At 37.2% G+C, this 25,543-nt stretch overlaps 1 protein-coding gene across 1 annotated transcript; it reads right to left on the bottom strand.

Annotated features, from left to right (window-relative positions):
- Nucleotides 1-231: 231 nt before the first annotated feature.
- Nucleotides 232-20,814, bottom strand: LOC149828140 (26S proteasome non-ATPase regulatory subunit 7 homolog A-like). The gene is made up of 9 exons (XM_090017406.1): nucleotides 20,488-20,814; nucleotides 19,462-19,554; nucleotides 19,232-19,313; nucleotides 4,018-4,114; nucleotides 3,860-3,935; nucleotides 1,378-1,436; nucleotides 1,171-1,293; nucleotides 641-784; nucleotides 232-558 (listed from the first exon to the last, which is right to left on the bottom strand). The coding sequence occupies exons 1-9, from the start codon at nucleotides 20,672-20,674 to the stop codon at nucleotides 487-489; spliced, it is 933 nt and encodes a 310-aa protein (XP_089873532.1). The 5' UTR covers nucleotides 20,675-20,814; the 3' UTR covers nucleotides 232-486.
- Nucleotides 20,815-25,543: the final 4,729 nt, after the last annotated feature.

Below are 25,543 nucleotides of genomic sequence, written 5' to 3'. Positions count from 1 at the left end.
TAAAAGGAAATTACTTAAAGGATCCATATTCAAAAGAACAAGTCAGACTCGAATCTGATATCTGACCATATCCAATCCGTTTGCAGACCCATTTGGAACTGGTCCACAATCAATCTCTCCCCGGCCCCCACCTGAACTAGGGGCCTTGATAAAAATCTGAAAAAAAAAAACACCGCAAGCCATATATGCTTGTCACATGACCACTCCCTTAAGCTCCAGAGAAGCAAAAGATTCAAGGTTTGAAAGTCAGTTTGGTGCTTTGGTCACTTCTCTTAAAATCAAGTAGTCAACACAGGTGAGAGAGAGAGAGAGAGAATGAGAGAGAGAGGCTAGGACCGTGCAGCAAAATTTGTTAAACGCACAAAATTCTCACAAGAACCAACACCAATTGCAGCAGTAAAGCATAGCCTGAAGCCCAAAAAATGCAGTTAACAAGCAGCTCTGCTGCGGGATAATACCAAACAGTTATGCCCAGCAGGAGGCACCTTAGCTTCCTGCTGCTGCAGGGATTGGCTTAGGCTTTGCATCTTCAGCCTTCTCATGTTCTTTATTGAGCATCTGCTAGAAAACAATCCCGTTCAAAAGGCAACCCAACACCAAACACCATTTTCAACCTCTAATGATGAGAAGATGGAAGTACCTTGTTGTTTATCAAGTTGTGGAGAGCGATGACACTCCGAATGAGTGAAGAGAGGTAGATAACAAGCATCATGTCGTTCATTTTCACCGAGAATGCCTTGATCAACTCGTTGACGTTTAGATTTGGGAGTAGATTGAACACATCCTGCAACGACTCGAATGTTAGCAACAGAAGTTTGCCAACAGAATTGCTACAACTTAACAGATACTTGAATACACGGGGAGCTGCTCAATGCGTGCTGCCAGAGACCATCTGGTAAACTGATCAGGCTAAGGCCGAAGGAATTTAGTATCATGTTGAGCAACCCTGATCTCAAGTCCAGCCAGAAGGATTTTCAACTCATGATTTATCATTTGGGGAAAATTCAAAAATATTCTCATACTGATGAAACTGTGATCTAGAGCATGTGGATCCAAATCTAAACTTGTAACACCAAATACCTAAAAGCAAAAGGCACTAGTTATTCACAAGGCACAACCTATTCAAATAAATCATGCAAGGTCTGTTGCATGATTGAGGAATGAACGCACCTGCAAATGGTACAGAATCTCATGATTTAGGGGAAGACTTCCATCAACTACTAGGTCTAGGTAACCACGTATCTCCCGAAGCCGAGCATCGAGCCCCTTAAGTGCTGCCAGTTTGCTGGTAACCTGTGCAAGAATGCAAGCTTTAAGGATATAAATCATAAACCAAGCCAACTGAAGAACAGATGCATGAAAATGAGTTGAGCACACCTCTGTGGCAAGGGTGCTAATGGTTGTGTCCTTCACATCCCTCAGGAGGTGCTCCACACCTGCGATCAATACCCAATAGCATCCAATGAGCTGCATACAGTTATTCTGCTGACCTTTATATATATAAAGAAAAAGATAAATGTCATACCTAATGTTGTAAAAAAACTGCCCATTTTAATTCAGTTAACCGTAGGCTCAACAGAATATAGTATAAAAACAGTTTTATTTTATAAACAGCAAAAGTCAGAAAAAGATTTGCTCATTATACTGATTTTACCATTTCTCGAGTTTAAATGGTAAAAGGCAAAAGCAAAGTGTGACAGGTTTAGCCGCTTGATCTTGTAGAATCCTAGATGATGGACTACCTTAGATTTAAAAAGAAGGGAACATAAAAAAAGAACAAGCAACAGAAAATCAAAACTTCTTAAAGTTTAGATTGACACCCCAAAACTTGTAGAGTAAAATGTAGACAATACTTTCATCGAAAGATGAATTCTTATCATTAAAAAATTCTTTCAACTATAAGTCCTTGAAAAGTAAAAAATGAAACCAATTATAGTGTAAAAACAGTTTGATTTTATAAGCAGTGAAAATATGAAAGAAATCAGTCCATTACTGATTTTACCATTTTTTTAGTTTAAATGGAAAAAAAAAGGCGAAGGATTTTAGTTGATTGATCTTGTCGAGTCCTAGATCACAGGCTGCTCTAAAAAAAATAAAACAACAAAAGATGAAGCTTCCCAAAGTTTAGAATGACACTCCAAAATTTGTGGACTAAAATGCAGACAATACTTTCATTACAAGATGAATTCTCATCACTGAAAAATCTTTTTGATTGCACAGATTACTCAAGAGGGATGTTGACGTCTTCTCATGGTTCATGGCCATGAAAGTAAAATCTATTTTTTATCATTTATTGTTTACTTATTTCTTATTACTGTTGAGAAACCTAGTTTACCAATCCAGGTTATTGTGTTTTAACTTTTATATTTCCCGTGACTATTTATCTTATCATTCAAGTATGATTTGTTACTCATAAACTTGAAGTTTGTAACCTTGTATGATACTTCTATTGTTTATATTAAAGTAGGATTTACAATTTACAGCTTGGAAACTTGAAAATTTGAAATAAGTAGCTGCATGTATTTTTAATTCATAATTTTTTTACTATTTTCAAAACTTTTTAGAATGTTTAATTCAGCAAAGAAAAAGCACTGATCAGATTTTCCTTTTTTATTTTAGATCCAAATCGATTTGGAACTCTTATGATTTCTAATCAGGGCTAAGATTTACAACATTTGACCATATCTTCCTGGATCAAGAGAACCCCTCAGAACCATTAAATATTCTGCAGTCTGCATAGTAAGACAGTACTTTTGCAAAATTGACGATAAATATGAAAACAAAACGATAATGTAATTCCAAGCATTGATAATGCATTGCCGGTCAAAAGCATTGATAATACATCAAAAGGTGCATGGAACTGGTATAAATGTCACATGATCTTATCACCAGGAGGTACACCCTACAGTAGGAAAACAGGATACAATCAAATGAAACCTGATCAACACAAGCACATCTGCAGAAATTTTGATATACAAAAAAACTATAAGTCATAACTCCACAATTGAAAAAAACAAAAATTTAGTGGACCATATACAAATAACGCAACATGTAAGGAGGACTTTGCAGTGCTCCCAAGAAGCACTTTTGAAAAGTTGTGACTTTTGACCAAGATTGTTGCATTATTTTTTGAACGACAAAAAAGAGAATTGTTCCTGTGATGTCCCATAGTTCCATCATGACTTGAATCTACATTAAGTACTTCAACTTGACCAATCAAACTTTCAGAAGCAACTTTATCTTCTTTTGAAGGGTTTTTTCAAGCCAACCACAGACTTAAGGGTTCAGGATTGTGACAAGCATGGAAAAATACAACCAAACACATACCTCCAAGGAAGCAAAGTTTTTTTTTTCCTTTTTTTGGAACGGAAAAACAAGGGTTGTTAAATTACTACAGCACAAGAGACAAGACAAATGTGTCCATAGCCATCTTCTTCACAGCAAAATGTCGTGTATTCAAAACAAGCATCCAAAAGCCAAAGTCAATTAATTGTAAGTTTTTTTCAATGATAAAAATCTTCATGTGCTAAAAAAATCAAGAAATATATAAATGCTTAAGAAACCTTAACTTTAGTAAAATTATGCACAATCACATACCAAAATGTAAAAAAGGAAACATAAAATGCAAACATGAAAATACCAGAATAATATTGTGACATAAACACAACAGCAAAATTTTGATAAGATCATGATATTTTACCTTTTACAACTTTTTCTTTAACATATTGTGATAATATAACATTATTTTCAAATTAATACCCACATCTGCGACTATGTCCTACACTGAACCTGAAGCCAAGTAAAATCTAAAATTTTGCAGAATAACGCAATAAAATCTACAGAAGAGAAGACATCTCACCTATTTCCTCAACCTCATGAGCAGCAATTTCTGATTGCACATGCACAAACACCTTCTGGCTTTTCTGGGTGGCATTCTGTCAACAAAATCCAAATGTATTTAAAAGCCCACAAAAATATATGAGAACAAGCAGCAAAAAGAAGAGAGAACTTTCTAACCTCTTTGACCTCTTCAACTGCGTAATAAGCCTTGGTAGGTATGCCTAATTCTTTTGGTTGGACATCAATGATGACCAAAACAGGATTCGGAACATAACTGCAGGGAAAAAACTATCAATTAAGATTAGACCATAAGTTACAAGAAGCCAACACTTTTTCTTGGCTGATACAAGAAATTACATCAAGTGAGAGTATCTAATCTAATTCAAATGCACTAAGTCAAATAAGATCAAAATTTAAAGAAGATAAACAAAGAGTTAAATGCAAAAATCGCTTCTACCTTCATGCAGAATAGTGAAAACAACCTTCTTTTTCAGGAAGTAGCGGAATATTGAAGAAATAGAACCAGAAAAGGAGGATTGACAATGCTAGACAGAAGTCAAAATAGAATCCTGCCTTATAAAACACAGGAGGTCAAGATCGTTTTGCCAGACGCAATTAACAATAACTCCTGTACAGAAATGGATGGTCAAGAAGTGCAATTTCTCCCCCCTTAAGCGCACAAGTACCCAAGCCAACTGAACTAGAAATAGACAAATTTCATATATGCAATAATTTTTTATTACCAAGTGCAACAAGTGATACGGATCCAGTGGCACCCGAATCCAAATTGACGTTGGACAGAGTGGCACAAGAAGTGATCCAACCTAACTTGGCATTAGACGGATCAGGGCAAGGAGAGTTTGGATCAGCATTGAAGGGAACCGGACCCAAAGGAGACACCAAGGGCCAGCCAGCCGAGTGGGCCCCACCTAGGGAGGTCAACCTCCCCTCTTGAATCATCTAGATCGACATGCCAAGGCTTTTATGAAGAGGCTTTGGTGATACCTAAGGCTCTAGCATGTTCCATCTAGGAGACTCTTATTGTTCGGAGGGATATAAATTTTTCTCTCGGGGTCTATCAGAAACCGACAGAAACCCAGTCCCCAGAAAACTCAAAAATTGCAATATAATTATTTCTCCTAAAATACAAGTCCTAAAATCCCAAAAATTTTACCCAAGATAGCCTAATATGTCCAGAAGTCCTTCCTAAATTTTCAGCAATTTATCTACTGTGAATTGGGAGAACTGAATTTTCTACTACCTGCCAAAAGCCAATTGAACCTGACCTTGTCTCTAACCTACCCAACCTAACCTGAAACCAAGCTTGAACCTAGACCAACCCAGTGGACCCAAGAACGTAACAAAACTGGTATAAAAGTGAAACCTGGTTTAACCCAATGCTCTCCAAGAAAGATACTGAGAATCCACCAGATATGAACCCCGAGTTCATCCAGAAACTAGTCGAAGACACCAACTCGAATATAGGGGTTTTGAAACAAGAATGACTAGCTGTGAAACTAGTCTCCAATCCATCCTCACCCAACTGCAACAAATCCAAGCAACCATGCAAGAGCGAAACCAGTTTCAGTTCGTGGATGGTGGGGGCAGATCTCATAAAGAGGAGCATGGAGAACGAGAGGAGGACTCCATCCTTGGAAGACAGCTCGGAGGCTGGCAAGGCGAATCAAGGTCTCGCAATTCTCTTGTACAAGTCTAAACAATATTTTGTAACTCAGTCAATATCAATGGAAAGTATATTAGATTGTCTGGTGGCTCACCTTGACGGTGAAGCCATAAGATAGTACCATTGGCGCGAACAATGCCACGTAACCCCGACATGGTATGAGTTTGAAAAAGAGCTCCTTAAAAGGTTTTGACCTTCTCCGTATGTGAATCACAACGTAGAGATGAAGAACCTCAAGCAAAAAGGTTTGATCCAAGAGTATCAATCGGATTTCAAGGATCTACACACCATGTATGGTGATTGGTATGAATCTACATTGATCAAAGCATTTGTTGGAGGATTAAAAGAGGACTTAAGGGTCGAACTAATGGCCCTACACCCTCAAATCCTTGAAGAGTGTTTCATCAAGGCCAGAGTAGTGGAAGAAAGAATGAAGAAGTCGCCCCATGTGAAGAGGCCAAATCGACCCCCCGAACGGGTATGGAAACCCAAAACTGGTTAAGGAAATTGGACCCAAATCCAAATCGGGTCCAAGTTTCAAAACCAAGTTTATTTCAAAGGCCCAAATGGAAAATCAAAGAAGTAAATGCCTACGTTACAATTGTGATGAGAAGTGGGTCTCGGGTCGCAAGTGCAAAACCCTGAAAATGTTTATGTTGTGTGAAAGTGACGAAGAAGAATCAGGAGATTCAGATAAAGAAACCAAGCAAGGTCATGGAATATTTTACCACGCCTTGGCTGGGGTATTCGTCCCAAACTCTATGCGAGTTAGAGGAGAGTTTGGATGTGTTGATCGACACAGGATCAACCATAGCTTTGTAAGCGAAGATCTTGTGCAAAGCTTGGGCTGCCCGACAAAAGATCAACCAAGGTTTGATGTGAAGGTGGGTGATGGCAGCCACCTCAAATGCTCGTACGTATGCCCGAAAGTGGAGTTAGATCTCCATGGATCCAAGTTCGTGGTAGACCTCTATGTGTTGTCCATGAAGGGTGTAGTCATGGTCCTCCGAATGAGTTGGCTTAGCACCTTTGGAAAGGTCCAATAAGACTTTAGCAAAATGGAATTGAGTTGTGATGTCTCCGAAAAAAGAATATGTCTCAAGGTTCACATGCCCAAGAGAGACATCAATGAAGGATCGGAAGAGACTCTAAAAGTCTTATAGAGCAAACCTGAAAGCTTTCTCTTGCATATCCCAAGAGAAAGGACTTGAAAGGAGTATTACTAAAGGCTCTTGACTTGCTAAATGTGGAGTGAAGCATGCAAAGTGCAACGTGAGAGTGAGAAAATCCAAAAGTTGAAGGAAGCCCTTGAAAAGGACCCAAGTAGCCACCCACAACATCAACTCAAAGGTGGAGTGGTTTTCTATAAAGGGTGGTTCTTGCTCCCAAATGATATGGAGATCATCTTGGATATCCTACACTACTATCACTCAACTCCAATGGATGGACATGAAGGGGTTTATAAAACCCAACAACGCATCAAGGGCGAGTTCCATTGGCCCAAAATGAAGGAGCAAGTGAGTCTTGTATGCCAAGCGAACAAATATGAACCTACCAAGCTGGTTGGGTATCTCTAACCTTTGCCCATTCCAGATAGAGCATGGTCAGAAATCTCTATGGACTTTCAAACGAAAAAGAAGTTATCCATGTAGTCGTTGATAGGCTCACTAAATTCTCTCATTTCAATGCCTCACCCCAGAAGTACTCGACACAAACCATTGTAAAGATTTTCTACCAAAATGTCGGCAAACTCTATGGAATGCCAAAATCAATAGTGAGTGACTATGACTCCCTTTTCACCAGCCATTTTTGCAAGGAGTATTTCAACCTCTTAGAGACCAAAATAAAATTTAGTACAGCCTACCACCCTCAGACCGATGGCCAAACCGAGGTTGTAAACCGAACTATAGAAACCTACCTTCGGTGTTTTACTCGAGAAAAACCAAAAACTTGGACCGACTACCTTCCATGGGTTGAATGGTCCTACAACACCTCACAACATTCCTCCATTAGGATGACCCCTTATGAAGCCTTATATAGCCAAACCTCACCCAAAACCATGGCTTATGAAGGAGGGACTGCCAAGTCCATCAAAGTTGATCGGCAATTGAAGCAAAGAGATGAGATCTTGCGAGAGTTGAAAGAGAATTATGACAGAAGAAATAGATTTATGACAAGGATAGGAAGGACAAGTAGATTGGGTATGGCTTAAGCAAAGATCCAAAGGACAAGCATCAATTAAGGGGAGCAACCACAAGCTTTCCCTGCGCTACCATGGGTCGTACCAAGTGATGGAGTGTATTGGTTCGACTACATACAAACTCTGACTACCTCCCACCACCCAAGTCCACTTTGTTCCATGTGTCAAAGTTTAAGGCACATCATGGGAACCCCCTGAAGGAATGACAGCAGCACCTGAAGGCACTAACACCGAGAGGCCAATACGGGTCCTCAAAACCCAAAAATTGTGAATCAACGATCAAAGGGTTAAGAAGAACCTTGTTGAATGGAGTAATGAAGGGAACCAAGCTTGGGAGTTCGACTACACTCTCTGAAACAGATATTTGGACTTCTTGCCTAGCGAACTAGGCAAATTCCAGGGGGGAGGGGGTGACACGGATCCAGTGGCACCCGGATTCAAATTGGCGTTGGATGGAGCGGCACAAGAAGAGATCCAACTTAACTTGGCATTGGACAGATCAGGGTAAAGAGAGTTTGGATCAGCATTGAAGGAAACCAGATTCAAAGGAAACACCAAGGGCCAAGTGGGCCCCACCTAGGGAGGTCGACCTCCCCTCTTGAATCACCTAGATGGACATGCTAAGGCTTTTATGAAGAGGCTTTGGTGATACCTAAGGCTCTAGTAGGTTCTATCCTAAGTCACAGGGATTCGGCTAGCAGGGTGCCACACCTGCGTCGAGTTGCCGCAACTCGACGCGGGTGCGGTCAACCCGACCTTGGTTGTGTTGACCACACCTAAGGTCATTTCGATCTATTTTTTGGATTTTTTTTTTTAAAAAATTGCCCTATGAAATGGGCTGCGGAATTTAAAAAAAAATCTTGGGGGGGGGGGGGGGCGTTGCCCCCCTATAACCCCCTGCCAAATCACTCTATCATTGTGGCCTTTGTGCTCACTCTATCACATCCGGGACCCACGTCGGAGGGAGCCCCCGGACCCCCCTTCCTGCAAGGGCAAAAATTATGAATCAGGCTCCACAACTCATCATGGACATGATCTTCTCTTTGAGAAAGAAATCTCTGACCGCCTCATAAATGTCTTTAGATACAATAGACCAGAATGAAGTAAAAAAGCTATTTGGGTACCCATCTAAGCTTGGGGCGCTATCTCCATCAAGAATAAAGACCACCTTAACCACCTCCTCTTCCAACCCCACGGATCTGGACAACCTTTAAAAGGGTTACGATTGATGTAGCCCCTGACAAATAACTTGAAGAAATAATTTGAGGCCTCTCAAAAAATACTCTCTTCCCACCGCATAGGATTTTTCATATTTTCTGATTAGTATTCAGAGGAAAATATAATTTTCTCTCAGGGTCTGTTAGAAACCGACAGAAACCCAATCCATAGAAAACCCAAAAATTGCAATAATTATTTCTCCTAAAATACAAGTCCTAAAATCCCGAAATTTTTACCCAAGGTAGCCTAACATGTCCAGAAGCTCATCCTAAATTTTCAGCAATTTATCTGCGGTGAATTGGGAGAACTGAATTTTTTACTGCCTGCCAAAAGCCAACTAAACCTGACCTTATCTCTAACCTACCCAACCTAACCTGAGACCAAGCTTGAACGTAACAACAAGCAACAAACGAGGCATATGTTGGTGCTATCCATTATACATGTGAAGGTCTTCGTGTCATGCAAAATAGGACAAAAGGTGGAAGAATACATAACGGTGGAAAATAGGGTTAATGAATCTTAATTGCCTCAAACAAGAATGCATCCACTAGCTTCAGGATGTCCCTTTCTTCTATGGAAACTGACAGGAGAAGTATATGTTCAGATGAGTCATCCAAATGCTTTGTAGACAGGCCAGTGTTAAAATATATATAGATATGACATATATATATATATATAGAGAGAGAGAGAGAGAGACATATATACATATATTTTATATATATGTCTATTTGTTTATATATATATATATATATATATTGTAATACCTGTTAAAATATGTTGATCCTTAAATGTACATATATATATATAAAGATACGTATACATATATATATATATATATGTATACATATCTCTATTTATATATATATATATATATATAAATATATATATTTTATCTTCCTAAAATACCCTCAAGGGTATTCTTGTAAATTAGCATTTTACGCATATTCCAATTGGAATATGCATTGTAATTTTTGTTTTATTTTTATTTTTTGTTTTTTATATTTTTGGATTTCGTACCACATTGGGGGGGAGCCCCCAAGGTGGTCCCTTTTCTTGCTTATAAATAGGGGATTTCCCCTTTGTATTTCGTATTCTTGAGGGAGCTTATGCTCCATTGTAATGGGGTTTTCACCCCTTCTCCATTATTCTTCAATGATATGTAACTTATGACTTTAAGTCATATTTTTCCATTTTTATGGGTTTTATGTATTGGCACATTATGTGCGTGTGTTGTTTCCCTTTAATGGGTATATTTGCACTTTACGTGCACAAGTATGGGTTCATTATTGAACCCAAGGTATTCCAAGTCACTTTCTAACATGGTATCAGAGCGAGGTCACGATGGGGTTGTCTCTTGGTGCAACGGAAAGCGTGTCGCTCAAGAAATGGTGAAGTATTCATTGCTCTTCCTAAAGTATTATGCTTTTGAAGTTATTCGGTATGTATCCCTTTTCTCAAAAAGTATTATGCATTTGAAAGTATGTTTCTTGCATATAGTTTGTTCGTTTTGATGGTCATGATAGTTGAATTATTTCTTTTCACATTTCGTGTGCTCATATATTTTGAAAATATCTCCTTCTAAATTTGGTGAAATCGTTTGTTGTCCAAATATAAAATTCGTGTCTATTTATCGATCTACTCATAGCATATAATAGTAATTTATGTTTTTAAAAAATTACCTTCAATTATGTGAGATTTATAGTTCTTAAATAAGTATTTCATGATTGACCTATAAGTTAACTTTTAAAATTATATATGATCTCTTGCTAAAATAATGATCTTTGCTTAAAATTTCTTAATTCTCATATGAACCCTAATTTGATTTGAGTTCCTCTCTTGATTATGGATTTTAGTGCATTTTTTGAAAAATTTGATATAATCATTATATGAGAATCTCTCACATCTAAAATCTTTGTTGAATCCTAAAGTAGTTCTTGTTAATGATAACTTATAAGAACTCCTAAAAAGTTTTTCAATGTTTCTTTTTTGAAAAATTATTTATGATAAACCATTAGGAAAGATTGTTTTTAAAAGGGAATTTCCCACATAGAATGCATAGTTCATCTATTGCATCCTTTTTTGGTATAAATGATTTCATTTTTCATCCTTATAAACTTGTTGGTTTGTATTTTTCATAAGGTTTCGAAATCTCTTAATAATATCTTTAAAAAAGCCTACATTGGCCATAATGTAGTTTTAGTTGTCCTCAATTGCACTTGTCAAGCATGTAATTACATAATTAAAACTTGAGAATTTCAAGCATTGCTCTTTTTATAAAGTGCATACTTGCTCACTTTTGTGTATTTTTATATTTTGTGCACATTTACTTCTCAAAATATTTGTGCTTGTATGCATTCCCTCTTTTTTATGATATACATGCCTTAGTGCATGTTTGTTTACACCTTGGTGTGTATTTGTTCAAGTATTGTATGAATGCTTTCGTGCACATCTTTTATAAAGCCTTGTGTGCTTACATGAGTATTGTCTCTTCATAGACATTTTTGCATTATGGAGCCTTTATGCACATTTCTTATTGTGAAAAACATAATGAATTTAGATATTGAGTCCTTTTTAAATCATTGTAAGTGCTTATAGCACTTTGTACGTTTCCGCATATCTCATCTCAATCAAAGAATATTTAAAACTTGTTGTATGGGATTTAATCCCAAATCTATAAATTTTCAAGTACTTTTTCCTTGAGTATTGTGTTAAAGCCTTCTTTGTGAACCATTACGGTTCTTATGATTTCTTTGATTAAAAGCTTGATTGTCTTGATGAATTCTTTATGTTGTGGTCTTTTTGATACAAGACTTCTTTTAAAGATTAGGCATAATTCGTGTTTATGCAAAATTGTTTTTAATGGATTATATTGGACCTTTGATTCAATTTGTTAATCGTTTCTCTTTGTAAAAACTTTTTGGAAAATGATTCCTTATGTGTTTATTGCCCTTTTGTGGCATTTATATTTGTCCATCACATGTTATTTAATGCATCATTTATTTGGCCTTATTTTTGTCATATTAGAGATATTTGTCGAGGTGAGTTATGGGCACCTCGTGTTGTATCATTTTAGATTGTCCACCTTCCATATTATAGATGGTTGTTGAGGTGAGTTATGGGCACCTTGGGACTCTAAAATGAGTTGTTATTTGATCTCTAATTATGAGTGTGGCACTCATTTTTTCTCTTGTGGCCATTGATATTATGGATGCTTCTATGTAAATGTGATGGACATATGGTGTTTGAAACCTTAAATGCTTTAAGGTATATTTAAAATCAAGGTGTTTTGGGATTTTAGCCCAACCTTTTATTTATGAATCTTATGAGTGCATTTGCACATTTGTGATTCCGAATGTTGTGCTTATTGTGCACATGTGTTCTTGTGTTTTTTCTCAAGTGTTCTTGGTGTGTGTATGTTCACACATTTGTTCTAAAAAATATTATTTTATCATCTTGTTGAAGATACTTTTACATGCATTTATTCCAAAATGTTATTGTTATGAGTATTCATGTTTTAAAAGGAATATTGTTTCATTCGAGGTTTATTTTCATTACAAGTTTATTGTCTCAAAAGTCTTTTCCTTTTATGCCCATTATCTAAGTGTCATCATATGTAAACAAGAATTTTATTACACCTTCGTGTGTTTTTAGCCTTTTGTTGGCTTTTGCTCTCTTGGTCTAGTAGCTGAACACACTTGTCTTGAGTGTTTTTATATGTAGACAAGGCACGTTGATTCACACCATGGTGTGCGATTTTTAGCCTATGTTGGCGTTTGTGTCCTTGTTCTAGTCGCTTAAGATATATGCCCATGGTTGGCTTATTTCACTCATTTCAAGTGCTATCATATGTAGACAAGAGATGTATTATGTTTTAGCCCATGATTGGCTTATTACTCTTGTTCTAGTAGCTGAACATACTTGGTTTTAAGTGTATTTTTTACGTAGACAAGAGATACTTTTTAGTCCATGTTGGCATGTATTCTCTTGTTCTTGTCGTAGATGCACTTATTTCAAGTATTATTATACGTAGACAAGAGGTTCTTTTACATACCTTTATGTGTATCTTTGGCCTTTAATGGCTTTATATTCTTGATCTAGTAGCTTATACACTTGATTTATGGGTTTTGGAGGACTAATGAGGAAGATGTTTGTAATGGATAAACTATTGTTGAAATTTGCAAAATTTCATTCATGACTTGTGTTTTTCAAGCAAATCATATTTTTGATATGCATATCAAGTTGATTTCTTAGCATTTAATCTATATATTAAGTGCTTATGGTTTTTGCCACCCTTATATGCAAAATGAGTATTATGTATGTCTTTCATAAATGATTTTAAAACCTTGTGAACTCTTGGGTTTATTTTGCCTAAAGTATGCTTGGAGACTTTGTTTCTCTTGTTTGGCACTTCATTACATGTTTGAAGCATGTTCATTAATGAGTTCTTTGAGTATTAATTCATTTCATGATAAGTATATGCATACGCTCTTTATGGCCTTTTTGGGCCCTCATTCAATAATGTTTATGTATATCATGCCTCTTCGTAGGCTTATTGTGGTGTCCCTTAGTGGACCATTTTGTTATTCCCCATTATGGGGTTATATTTGTCCAACGTTGAACCTTTTGAATGCATTATGCATTCTTGCAATTTATTTCTGCATAATTTGCTTCCGCTCATTTTGTTTTAAACATGATATATGATTTTGAAACTTTGGTGTCATTTTTGCATAATGTGCATCTCTTCTAACCTGTGCTAGTTAGAAATGTTCCATTTGAATAAAAGTACAAAGATTTGTTTTACTTGTTTCTTTGTTGTTATTTCACAGGATCTTGGAGATAGGACAAAGAGAAGTACCCTGGATAGTTCGGGAAATTTGAAGACAATAGGAGGAAGGCCTTTTCAAGTTCCATTGCATCCTTGCCGGAGCCTCTTGGAGTCTTGCCCTTTGTTCAATCTTTTCATTTCCCCGCAAAGATTGAGGGGGGGTGTTAAAATATGTTGATCCTTAAATGTACATATATATATTTATATATATATATATATAAAGATACGTATACATATATATGTATACATATATATATATATATAAATATATATATTTTATCTTCCTAAAATACCCTCAAGGGTATTCTTGTAAATTAGCATTTTACGCATATTCCAATTGGAATATGCATTGTAATTTTTGTTTTATTTTTATTTTTTGTTTTTTATATTTTTGGATTTCGTACCACATTGGGGGCCTCCCAAAAGTGACGTTGGGAGCCCCCAACGGTCACAAATGTGACCGTTGGAGGCTCTCCAACGTCCCCTTTGGGAGCCCCCAAGGTGGTCCCTTTTCTTGCTTATAAATAGGGGATTTCCCCTTTGTATTTCGTATTCTTGAGGGAGCTTATGCTCCATTGTAATGGGGTTTTCACCCCTTCTCCATTATTCTTCAATGATATGTAACTTATGACTTTAAGTCATATTTTTCCCTTTTTATGGGTTTTATATATTGGCACATTATGTGCGTGTGTTGTTTCCCTTTAATGGGTATATTTGCACTTTACGTGCACAAGTATGGGTTCATTATTGAACCCAAGGTATTCCAAGTCACTTTCTAACAATACCCACTAGGGGTATATTGATCTTTTCACTTACAAATACGCATATCCATTAGGGATATGTTTTCCACTTTCTTTTTATTTTTATATTTTCCTTTTTATTATTTCTTTCTTTTTCCTTATGTAAAGAGGGGTCCACCATAGAGTCGTTGAGAGCCCCTCCAACGGTCATAAATATGACCGTTGGAGGGGCTCCCAACGACTCTATGGGAGCCCCCTTTTGGTTCATTTTTGTGTATAAATAAGGGGCTTTGCCCCACCTCATTGTGGGCTTGTTTAAGCTTTTCTCAATAACATTTTATCTATTTTTCTAGAGCTCCCTCTCTCTCATATTGTGTGTTTGTCAATTGCCACTTTGTGGCCTATTGTATTTTTGCCCATTAGTGGCCTTTTGCTTGCAAGCCTGTGCATCTCTTCGTCACTTAGTGACATTGCCTCTTTTCATTAGTGTTTCATTATATGGTATCAGATCTTGATTGTAAAAGCATTATTGAGGTACTCTTTCTTGCATTTGAGCAATTTTTTAAAGTGTCATACCTTTGTCCTTCTTCAACTCCCCTACATGATGGCCGACAAAGATACAAAGATCGATCTTTCATTCAAATTGAATGAAACCAACTACAGAACGTGAGAGGCCATCATGGAAAACAACCTCAAAGGTAAGAGACTTTGGGGATATGTACGTGGAACCATTCCGGAACCACAGTTGAAGCTCACCAAAAAGGAGGAAAATGAAGAAAAAACCTTGAACAAAGAAGAGCCTTACTATTCAAGAATACCATTCTAAAATTGAAGATTGGGAAAGTGAGTGGCATGGTTCATGAATAACGTGGAACTCAAAATTTGCACCAATCTTGCCAAATTCAAAAAGGCAAACGAAGCATGGTTCTTCATAAAAGGTATAAAAACTCAAAAAGGCCTTGCTAGGCATTTCTTTTTGCAAAAAAAAATAAGAAGAACCAAGCAAGGGGATATGAGCATTAGAGACTAATATAGTACTCTATTTTCGTTATGGGATGAACTTGCTCTTCTCGAACCATAATAGAAAGGAAACGCTATTGCCATGAGGCAAGAGCAAAGGGAAAGAGAGAGGCTTTTTCAATTTATCCACGGGCTTCGTCCCGAATTTGAACAACTAAGAAGGTCCCTTCTTCATAGGGCCTCTACCCCTCTTAGTGAAATCCTCACTGATTTATGCCAAGAAGAAACTCGCTTTGCCCTTAAAAAAGACATTGATGAGGTAAATGCAATATCTAAACTGGGAAATAACATGAGAACATGTAAACCTCCTCATTTTTTGAAAAAATAAGAATGGTGGAAGAAAAATTATTTGTCACCATTGTAATGAATTGGGTCATCTTCGACCAGAATGTCCTAAACTTAAAAGAAAGGTGGCTTTCATTGGAGATTGTCCAAGCAACTCAAATGAAGATTCAAAGATAAATGGAGACATAAAAGACTCTATTGCTCATCTAACGGAAACTCTTCAACAATTCATGATGATCAATTCTTCCACACTTTTCACTTCAGGTGTCGCAATCTCATCGACTCCCGGTATGTCTTCTTGGATCCTTGATTTGGATGCCTCTTTTCACATGACTCCGAATGCATCTTTTATCCAAACCAAGTCTTAATTTTTTTAAAACATTTGTTTTCACAATCGATGAAACATCATTAGATGTTGAGGAAATGAGAAGTCTTGAAAAAAATTTTGGTCAAAACAAAGAATTTCATGTTCCAAAACTTAATTTAAATCTTTTTTTCGTTTATCAAATTACGGATTTTGGATGTAGTGTCTCCTTTTCACCAACCAATTGCTATGTGCAGGATCTCCAGTCCGAGAAGCGGATGAGAAGCAGATTGGGTAAAGCTATACAAGAAGAGACCTATATTACATAAATTTTTTGTCTTTGTCATCTAAATCTTTTTGTAATCTTATTCAATCTAAAGATCTTGAGACTTGGCACAAAAGGCTCGGTCACCTTAGTATTTCCAAGTTATATCTTTTTCTTTTTTGAAAAAATTTTGTAATGAAAAGACATTTACTTGCAATGATTGTATCCTTGGAAAAATGCATTATCTTCCTTATCCACATAGCAATTTTATTTTCAAAAGACCATTTGAACTAGTGCATTCGGATGCATGGAGACCGGCACCCGTTATGTCTAAAGAAGGATATTCATATTATGTTGTCTTTATTGATGATTTTACTAGATACACATGGGTTTACTTTATCAAAAATAAATCTAATGTCTTTTCTATCTTTAAAGAATTTCATGTTCATATTCAAAATCAATTTCAAAACAATATAGTTATTTTTAGATCTGATTTCGAAGGAGAATACATGCCAAAAGAATTTTAAAACTATCTTAAACTAAATGGCATTATTCATCAAAGGTCTTGTCCAAAAACTCCCCAACAAAATAGTCTTGCCGAAAGAAAACATAGGCATCTCATTGAAACAACAAGGACACTCTTGTCTCTTAAAATGTTCCAAAGAACTTTTAGGCTGAAGTCGCTCTTACCGCAACTTATCTCATAAATCAAATGCCTTCATCATCCTTAAAAAATGTTTCTCCCTTTGAAAAATTGTTCAAACTATCTCTGGATTTTAAAAGACTGAAGATTTTTTGTTGTAAATACTTTGTTCTTTTTTAAGGACAAAATAACCTTTCACCAAAAGCTCTTGAATGAGCTTTTATTGGTTATAGTGAAAATCAAAAGGGTTATAGATGTTATGATATTCAAAATAACAAACTTTATGTTTCAAGAAATGTAACCTTTCTTGAAGAGCAAAATGGTCTTTAAATTCAAAAATCTAAAAAAGGAATTGATTATTCTTTCCTTTTTGACTTATTACCTAGAAATAAGTCTAAACGTGATTCTATTTGTGATAACAATTCTTATCAAAATGATGCTTTGATGCATCAAAATGATGATTCTCGTAATGAGAATCCTAATAATATACATGTGTATACTCGGCGTAAGGGTAATGAACATCAAAATGCTTTCGATATATACTCTCAAGACATCTCTTTTGAAGATCAAGTTGAAGAATCCCTACCTAGGCGATCTTCTAGAAATAGTAGACCTCCTCAAAAATTTGTATCATATGATTATTTTCTCCAAATTATAGGACTTATCTAATGATAATTCATTCCTATCATAAGCCTTCCAATTTTAAAGAAGCTAAGCAACATCCACATTGAGTTGATGCTACGAGACTTGAACTAGAAGCACTCAACAAAGCTAACACTTGGACCGTTGTGAGTATACCTTTAGAAAAAAGGGTTATTGGATGTAGATAAGTTTATAAAGTCAAAACCAAGAGTGATGGAACATTAGAAAGATACAAAGCTAGGTTAGTTGCTAAAAGATACACACAAGAATATGAAATAAATTATGAAAAAACCTTTGCCCCAGTTGCTAGGATGACCAGTGTAAGAACCTTAATAGCTTTAGCATCTATTAAATACTGGCCTATCTATCAATTAGATGCGGCGGGCCGGCCCAGCCTTGTTCTGCGCCTGAAGGGTTTCACATTTGGTTTAGGGAGTACAAGGTGACAAAGCTTAATTGATCTTATAGGTCCTTTCACCAACAAATTATGTCTTGCATAAAGCAGGTGCATGCATGAATGTGGGACACAAACAACCTATGCTACCACATGCATGCAAGCAACTCTAGGGACCCTCTTTATGCATCCTACCTACAAACTTTCAGGAGTTACATAGAAAGAACTTATTTGGTATCTAAAGAAAGAAAAAAAATTGTTCATACATAGATCTACCTAAATATTAAAAAGAATGCACTACAAATTTTTGTACTGCTAACCCCAGCTTGCCTATCAAAAAAAAAAAGTGTCCCGTTGACTTGACCAATCAAGGAGATTGAATCAACCAGCTGATACCATTTACTGTGAAGATTGCCCTTGACTTTGCAGATTGTCGATAAGTAGGGTATCTACTATCTAAGCAAATGTGACGAGGACTATTTGCAACATCCATATTCAATGAAATTTTTTTGCTCAACTAGAATAGCCTTCCAAGTCAACTATCTAACATGGGTACATCCAAATATCCAGTGTACCCATGTTGATGCCGGTAATTCAGGCCAGGGTGCTGGTGTTGGGTGCTTTGGGTACTTCTACAGCTATCAATACGTGAAACGGCAAAAAATCGTTAAAAATACATGATTGAAAAGGTTTTTTGTTCAAATAGGCATAAAAAATGAGTTAGGAGAGGCATAAAAATGAAGATTAGTCCTTTAGCCTATGATCAATAATCCTTGGTTCACAACCACTCTCTTTGAAGATCCTCAGGTTCCTCTCCAACCAAGTATACCACTAGGTTTAGTAGTCCAAACTGTGCCTGGGCACCTAAGTGACCAAGCTGGCCTAGAACCTACCAGCACACCCATAGTTTCACAAGTCTCAGCTCTCAACAATATGTTAACTAGACCAAAATGAGGAGTTCAAAACAAATTCAAATTCCAAACCTCAGGATACTAACTGCCCAAACTTAAAGGGCAAAAAAGAAAAAGCAAACAATTTGGTATAAAGGCATGTAGTGAGATGACCAAGATTCAGAGAAGAGACCTGGGAAATTCTGGTAATAAATTTTCACCATGGTGGTTTCCAAGCAAAGAAAAACATCACATTAGAAAAAAAAGATGCATGATCTTACTCGTGAAACAAAACATGCACATCTAAGTCATTCTCCCGCAGCTTTGGTCCTGTACTATACCAGCCCACAACGTGCTCCTTGGCTGAGGCACACAAAAAATGAGATTTTAATGCAAGAACAAACATCAGTCATATGCCAGTTTTGCCCCCTCAAATTCCCTTGATTGAAAAATGTGGTGTCAAAGAGATGCCAACAGGTTGAAGAAACACCTTTTTTAAATACATACATACCATTTATCCTTTTGAACATCCCAAACATCGACTCGTGGTAGTTGTGGTCAAGAAACCAGATGCTGGGATCCTTGTCATCTTCTTCAAAAGGCACTGCGAATGTCAAGCAAATTCCCCATCACCGGCAGAAAATTAATGCGCATCACATGATCTGATTAGCTCAAATAGGTGATTCCCTCAATAAGCTAAGAACCCAGAGCCACCATGTCAAACAGATTTTTGCAAAAGAGAGAATGAATAATCTACAAGAAAAGAACCCATGTGCTCGTAGTTCCAAGTATACTAAAACCCTTAAAATAAAAATGAGGCGTATAAGCACTCGCGTCTTCAACTGCTCACTCATCTCGAACATATAAGATCAATCGACGTCTACAAGTATTCGAGAAACCCGAAATTATTGAATAAACGAAAAAAAAAACTGAACTTCAAATTTTAATCCTTCTCCCTCTAAAAGAACTGGAAAATCCTGTTCACCATGGAAGGTTCTCCTAATCAAATCGCAATGTACCAATATGTCAAACTACACAATGGGTTTGTCTATTTCCACGTTCTCCCAATTCACACATAATAATGACTTAACTGTGATGCATTTTCCCTTATACAGTCACTATCGCTTCTCTTGACGAAAACCTCAGTGTTCCCCACAAACGATAAAGAGGGCTCCGCTCATCTGTAGGGGCGACTTGTGAATGTCACCAAGACGATGGGACGTCACAAGTTTGAAACCCACGGGTGGCGTCTCTTGCCGCAAGGTCGAAGCTGGGTGTACTCACCAGTGGGCAGGGGGGGCTCAAGGGTTTTACCAACCGGAGGCCAGCCAATGTGCGGTCGGTGATGCGGGGTTTTCCCCATGGACGATAATTCCGCCGCTTCAATCCAGTAACAACACAAAAATAATCGTCTAAAACGACTCGATCAACCAAATCTCCAACCGCAAGAAGTTTGAACGACGTAAAAAATAACAAATTTCAGAAATCTAGAGCAAAACGAGAAGAAGAAGGAAAGGGATGGATCGGGGAGGCCAACCGGCGTAGCTATTGGTGACGTCGACGACGCCTCTGAAGGAGCTTCCGAGGAGGACGCCGATGACCCTCTTCCGCGTGTCCCTGGCGACCCTGTGGTAGTGATCAACGATGCTGAGGAGGACGAGGGGGTGGACGACCACCTTCTCGATGGGCCGAGACGATATCTGCTGCGCCTTTATCACGTCCATCACGGTTCTCAGGAAATGTCCGGACGGAGGAGGAGGCCGAGGGTTCGGCCGAGATCTAGGGTTTCCGGTCAGTGCTTCAGTTCAGAGGAGGAGGAGGACGCCGGGGTTCCGTCCGACCCTTTTTTAAAGCACACCGCCTCTAGGGAATGACGCATCACACGGATAAGGTAGTTAGAATCTGCAGTTGGGGAGATTTGACACGATAGACACGACACTTGACACGTTAACAAGTTACAACGGGGCATCGGTATGTATGTCACAAGGGAACTGTGATACGGATTCGAGACACAAATATTAAAATGCTTAATCTTTTCTAATTGAGCAAAATTTTTCATTTAGCTTCACATTTTTCATGAATAAAACAAAAATAACCTGAGAAATTTTATTGTTGAGATACTCCCAATATTTGTGACTAAGCTTTTTGTAGCATAAGAAAATAATAATATCCACCTTCTCACGATGGCAATCGGTAAAAGTGCAACTGTTGGGATCCAGAACACAAAAAATTGCAAAACCTCCATCGAGGACCCGATCCATTTGCATCCCTAACAATTGGTAAGGATACATTCATTACATCATCATTTTCAAGGAAAGGGTCCCATCATCATCTGACATATGATGGGATCCATCCTACTTGAAATCCTAGCTGTCCAACCAACAGTTAAGGTTAATCTACATTCTCATCTGGATGTGGACTGTCCTAGCATGATGGCCTGGATCACCATAGATCCTCTAACACCATATCTCACAGGATAAGCTCCTTTGTGTACCTCTTAGCTAGTTCATGGAATAATATGCTAAAACCCGAGCTAAGAATGAAAACGGTTTGGATCTCAAACAACTAAATACATGGAGATCCAGATCTGCAACAGTCAAAATTTGCAAAACCACCATCCTGGATCCAACCCATTTGCATCCCTAACCTGAGCAACACCCAGTGCCAAGTAGAATCTAAGTGTGGATCCGTGATGACCCCAAATACGAACCCATCATAGCTAGACATGAGTCCAATATGAACAGACCTAGACTCACAAGTTGATAGAGCCTAGAAAGTTTATGAAATTTATAGGCTGTTGATTTTTGAAACCTATCAATGCATTGGAATCAAATATTCTATCCTAAAAAAAATAAGCTTATAAATCACATCTGTATGGTCAGAATTAAAAAAAAATACTAAAAATTCATGAAAATTCACTATCATGTTTTATTTAGTAGGTTTTTATTTTTCTCTCTCTATATAGAAAGAGAGTGAGTGAGTGGTAGGTGCTTAATCCATACGTGCTTGATGAAAACGCACAGTTGTTGAGTGTCCATTTCATGCACTAACATTTTTCTCCACAAAAACGCTGAAAAACCACTCAAAAACACGTTTTAGGGTTAAGCGCCGTTGAAAATAAATCTAAAAAAATGTGTGCATCCATTTTGGGGGGGTTTCAGTGGCGTTTTTAAGTACCGCTAAAGACCCAAAACACATTTTTTGTGTGTTTTTTATCTTTTTTTTGCGTTTTTTGAGCGCTGACCATCCATCACGCATATTCAATGGACGATCAGCACGACATGCATTTTCATCAAACACGGATGGATTAAGCACCTACCTCTCACTCTCTCTCTCTCTCTCTCTCTCTCTCTCTCTCTCTCTCTCTCTATATATATATATATATATATATATATATATATATAGTTGCCATGTTGTTAACAGAAAAATATCAGCAATAATCACATTTGTGCATTCCCTGAAGGCTCAACCATCCATGTTAGATACCATACAAGGCTCAGGAGTTGTGAAATCCCATCATGTTTGAGCTATAACCACAATTGTTGGCGGCAAAAGAGCCACATTTCTCGTTTTGCAAACACAGAATCAAATGATGACTGAATGATGTTATATGCAGCTTATATCCCATTCAACAATCGTTTTCCATATATAAATGACAATTTTATTGTTGCAATTTTCATAAAAGCTATTGTTGAAAAAACAATACATAATGGTATTGTAAGGTCGTATGGCTATAAGTGACTCTTGGAAGCCACAATACAAGAGAGATATCTCTTTAGGGACGAGGGATTTCTTCCAAGATTGTGTCCCAAAACTTGAACCATTTTCAAGTCTATAAATGCAGTATGAACATACTAACACACATACACATAAGGTAACAGTGGTTACTAAAGCATTAGACAAAAAGAAAGGGTTGAGAGTTCAGACTCCCTGACGATTTCGAGCGTAACTGCGAAGCTTTCATCCCACTGCAAATTCGGCCCCGTGCAATGTCGCTTCTCAGCATTGGTATTAGATTGTGGGTTGTGCGGGTTTGACAGATCCTTGTCGATGAAAGTTTGCACGCTGATATTTTTGCATTGCCATCACCGGGAAAAAGAAAAATAAATAATTCAAACAGGAAAAATAAGAGATTAAGGTTAGGTTAGTCGGATTTTTCTGCTTTGCATTATCAAACAGTGATCAGAAATCACTCTTTGGGAAAACCCAATTTATCAGGGTAAAGTTTTTCAGATAAATTTTTTTTTGGTGAACAACGATCATTAAGATCCATCACCAGAAATCGGTGGAGCCGTGTCCTGTGACACAAGCCCACAGTATCTGATCTGTGATATAAAAAAACAAAAAAAATTAGAGGGCTTTTAGTCCTCTGTTGCTCACAAAACAAATCAGAAATCAAAACCAATAGGGAAAGTCTCTTCGTTTGCTGCCAAACAGAGGACTTTTTCACTTTTTTTTTTCTTTTTCGGCTAGACCGGAGAGGCATTTCCCAATAACACTCTCGTCAGAGATCACTTCCATCAATGAAAGGGCAAGGGATGGGTCGCTAGAAAAAAAAAAAAGAATCAACAGATTACCTCATAAAGGGGTTTTCGACAGACCGGTCGGATAATGCTCATTTTGCCAGAAAAATCGAACGTCGAACCGACTGGCCGACGCTGAAACCGAGTGCGCCCAAATCCGTTTAGTAGCTTCCTCCACTCTGTTGGGTTGTTGCCGAAAAACCCAAAATATCGTAGGTGGCTAAAGAACGTCGGGTCGACGCTGGTACGGGTTGCTCCGATGAGTCGTCCTCGTGACTCATCCATTCCGATGAGTCATTGCCAAAAAACTACGAGCGGTGGTAGCAGCTATAGCTCAAACAGAATAGGAACTGGCGGCTCAGCGAAAATAGCACCCGACTGCAACCCGTTGCTAGAAAAAGCATCGGGTTGCTGCCCGTTGCCGAAAAAACAAAAAAAAAGCCAAAAAAGAGGGAGAAGGGGGAAAGGTAGAGCCTTACCTGCGCATCACCGGACGGACCGGAGGAACCCCTCTCAGAGATTCCAGCGTCGCTCCAGCGGGCAGCGACGGGCTCCCTCTTTTTTCCTCAATTTTTTTTTTTAACAAAAGGGAACCCTAATCGGGTTCGCCTTGGTTTAACATATAAACTTTAATAAAAAAAACAAAAAAATCATATTAAACTTGAAATTTATTATAATTTTTGAAAACTATAACTGACTTTTCTGAAATTACAAAAAAATGGTTTCATTCTTTTTTGTTAAACTCAGAAATTTTTACAATTATTAAAAGACACTAATCTTTTCTGAAATTACAAAAAGAGGGTTGAATCTTTTTGTTTAACTCAAAAAATTCTATTTTGAGGTTTTTGTTTTCGTTTTTGCTTAAAAAGGTGTCTGCCTTTTTGGAAATTGCAGAAAAGAGGTTTATCTTTTTTGATAAAATCAAAAAATTAAAGAAATAGGTTTTTTGTGATTTTGTTTACACATAACCTCTCTTAAATACTTTCTGAAATTACAGAAAAGTGGTTCTGGGTTTCAGAAAATTACCTGATACTTATCTTTGTCAAAAAATGCTTAAATTTAGCATTTTTTTTTAGTTTCTTGCATACTTAAAGATCATATTGCATGATAAACTAGTTATATTTATAAATATTAGTTAGAATATACTTTATTAATTCTAATATTTTTTTATAATTAGAAAAATGGCAAATCGAATAGTCATGGTTGAGTTGTCCAAAATTAAAAAACTCAATGGGATGAATTTTAGAATATGGAGAAGAAAAAAGGATTATCTATTGACACATGACAATACCCTATACGTATTGAATAATACAAAAACTTCATTAACTAATAAATCGATTGAAGAAGAGAAGAAAGCTCATAACAAGTTTATTAAAGATGATCAACTTGCTCGAGAACCTCTTCTAACATTTATACAAGATGACCTCTTCCAAGTATTTAAAGATTTTGACACTGCGAAGAGAATGATGGAAGAAGTCAATAAAAAATATGATATGACTTTAAAAACCCGCATTCAACTTTTTCTAGAGCAGTATAACTCTTGCAAGATAAAAGAGTCAGACAACGTGGTCGATCATGTGAATTGAATGATGGTAATGGCTAAGGACTTAGCCATGACAGGAAATGATATTCCTGAGCGCATGCAGATCTCCACCATATTAAATAGTCTCCCTCCAACATGAAAGATGATTTCGATTGCCATAAGGTTAAACCAAAAAAGCCTTGCTCTAACAGAACTCCCTCTGTAATTAGCTCTTGAGCAAGACCACATATCAAAAGACAAAAAGGGAGAAGTTATGAATACTCAAGAATCCTTCCTAGCAATTTCTCACAAGTTCAAGCCTAAAGGCACATTCTTCAAGAAGTTTAGGAAGAATAAATTTAACAAAAAGCGTTCAGTGCAAACCAAGAACTCTAAGACTGCAATCATGAGAGCATATTTTTCTTGTAAAAAAGTTGAGCATTTCAAGAATAATTGCCTAAATAGAACCAAGAAAGAGAGTCCAAGAAAGTAAGTAAATGAAAAACGAGAATTAGTATGCACTGTATCTGAATAATTGATCGCAGATA

The sequence above is a fragment of the Nuphar pumila genome, chromosome 9 (genome assembly GCF_984573655.1).
Source record: "Nuphar pumila chromosome 9, dmNupPumi1.hap1.1, whole genome shotgun sequence".
Classification (NCBI taxonomy): Eukaryota; Viridiplantae; Streptophyta; class Magnoliopsida; order Nymphaeales; family Nymphaeaceae; genus Nuphar; species Nuphar pumila.
This window is presented reverse-complemented; position numbering and strand designations above follow the sequence as displayed.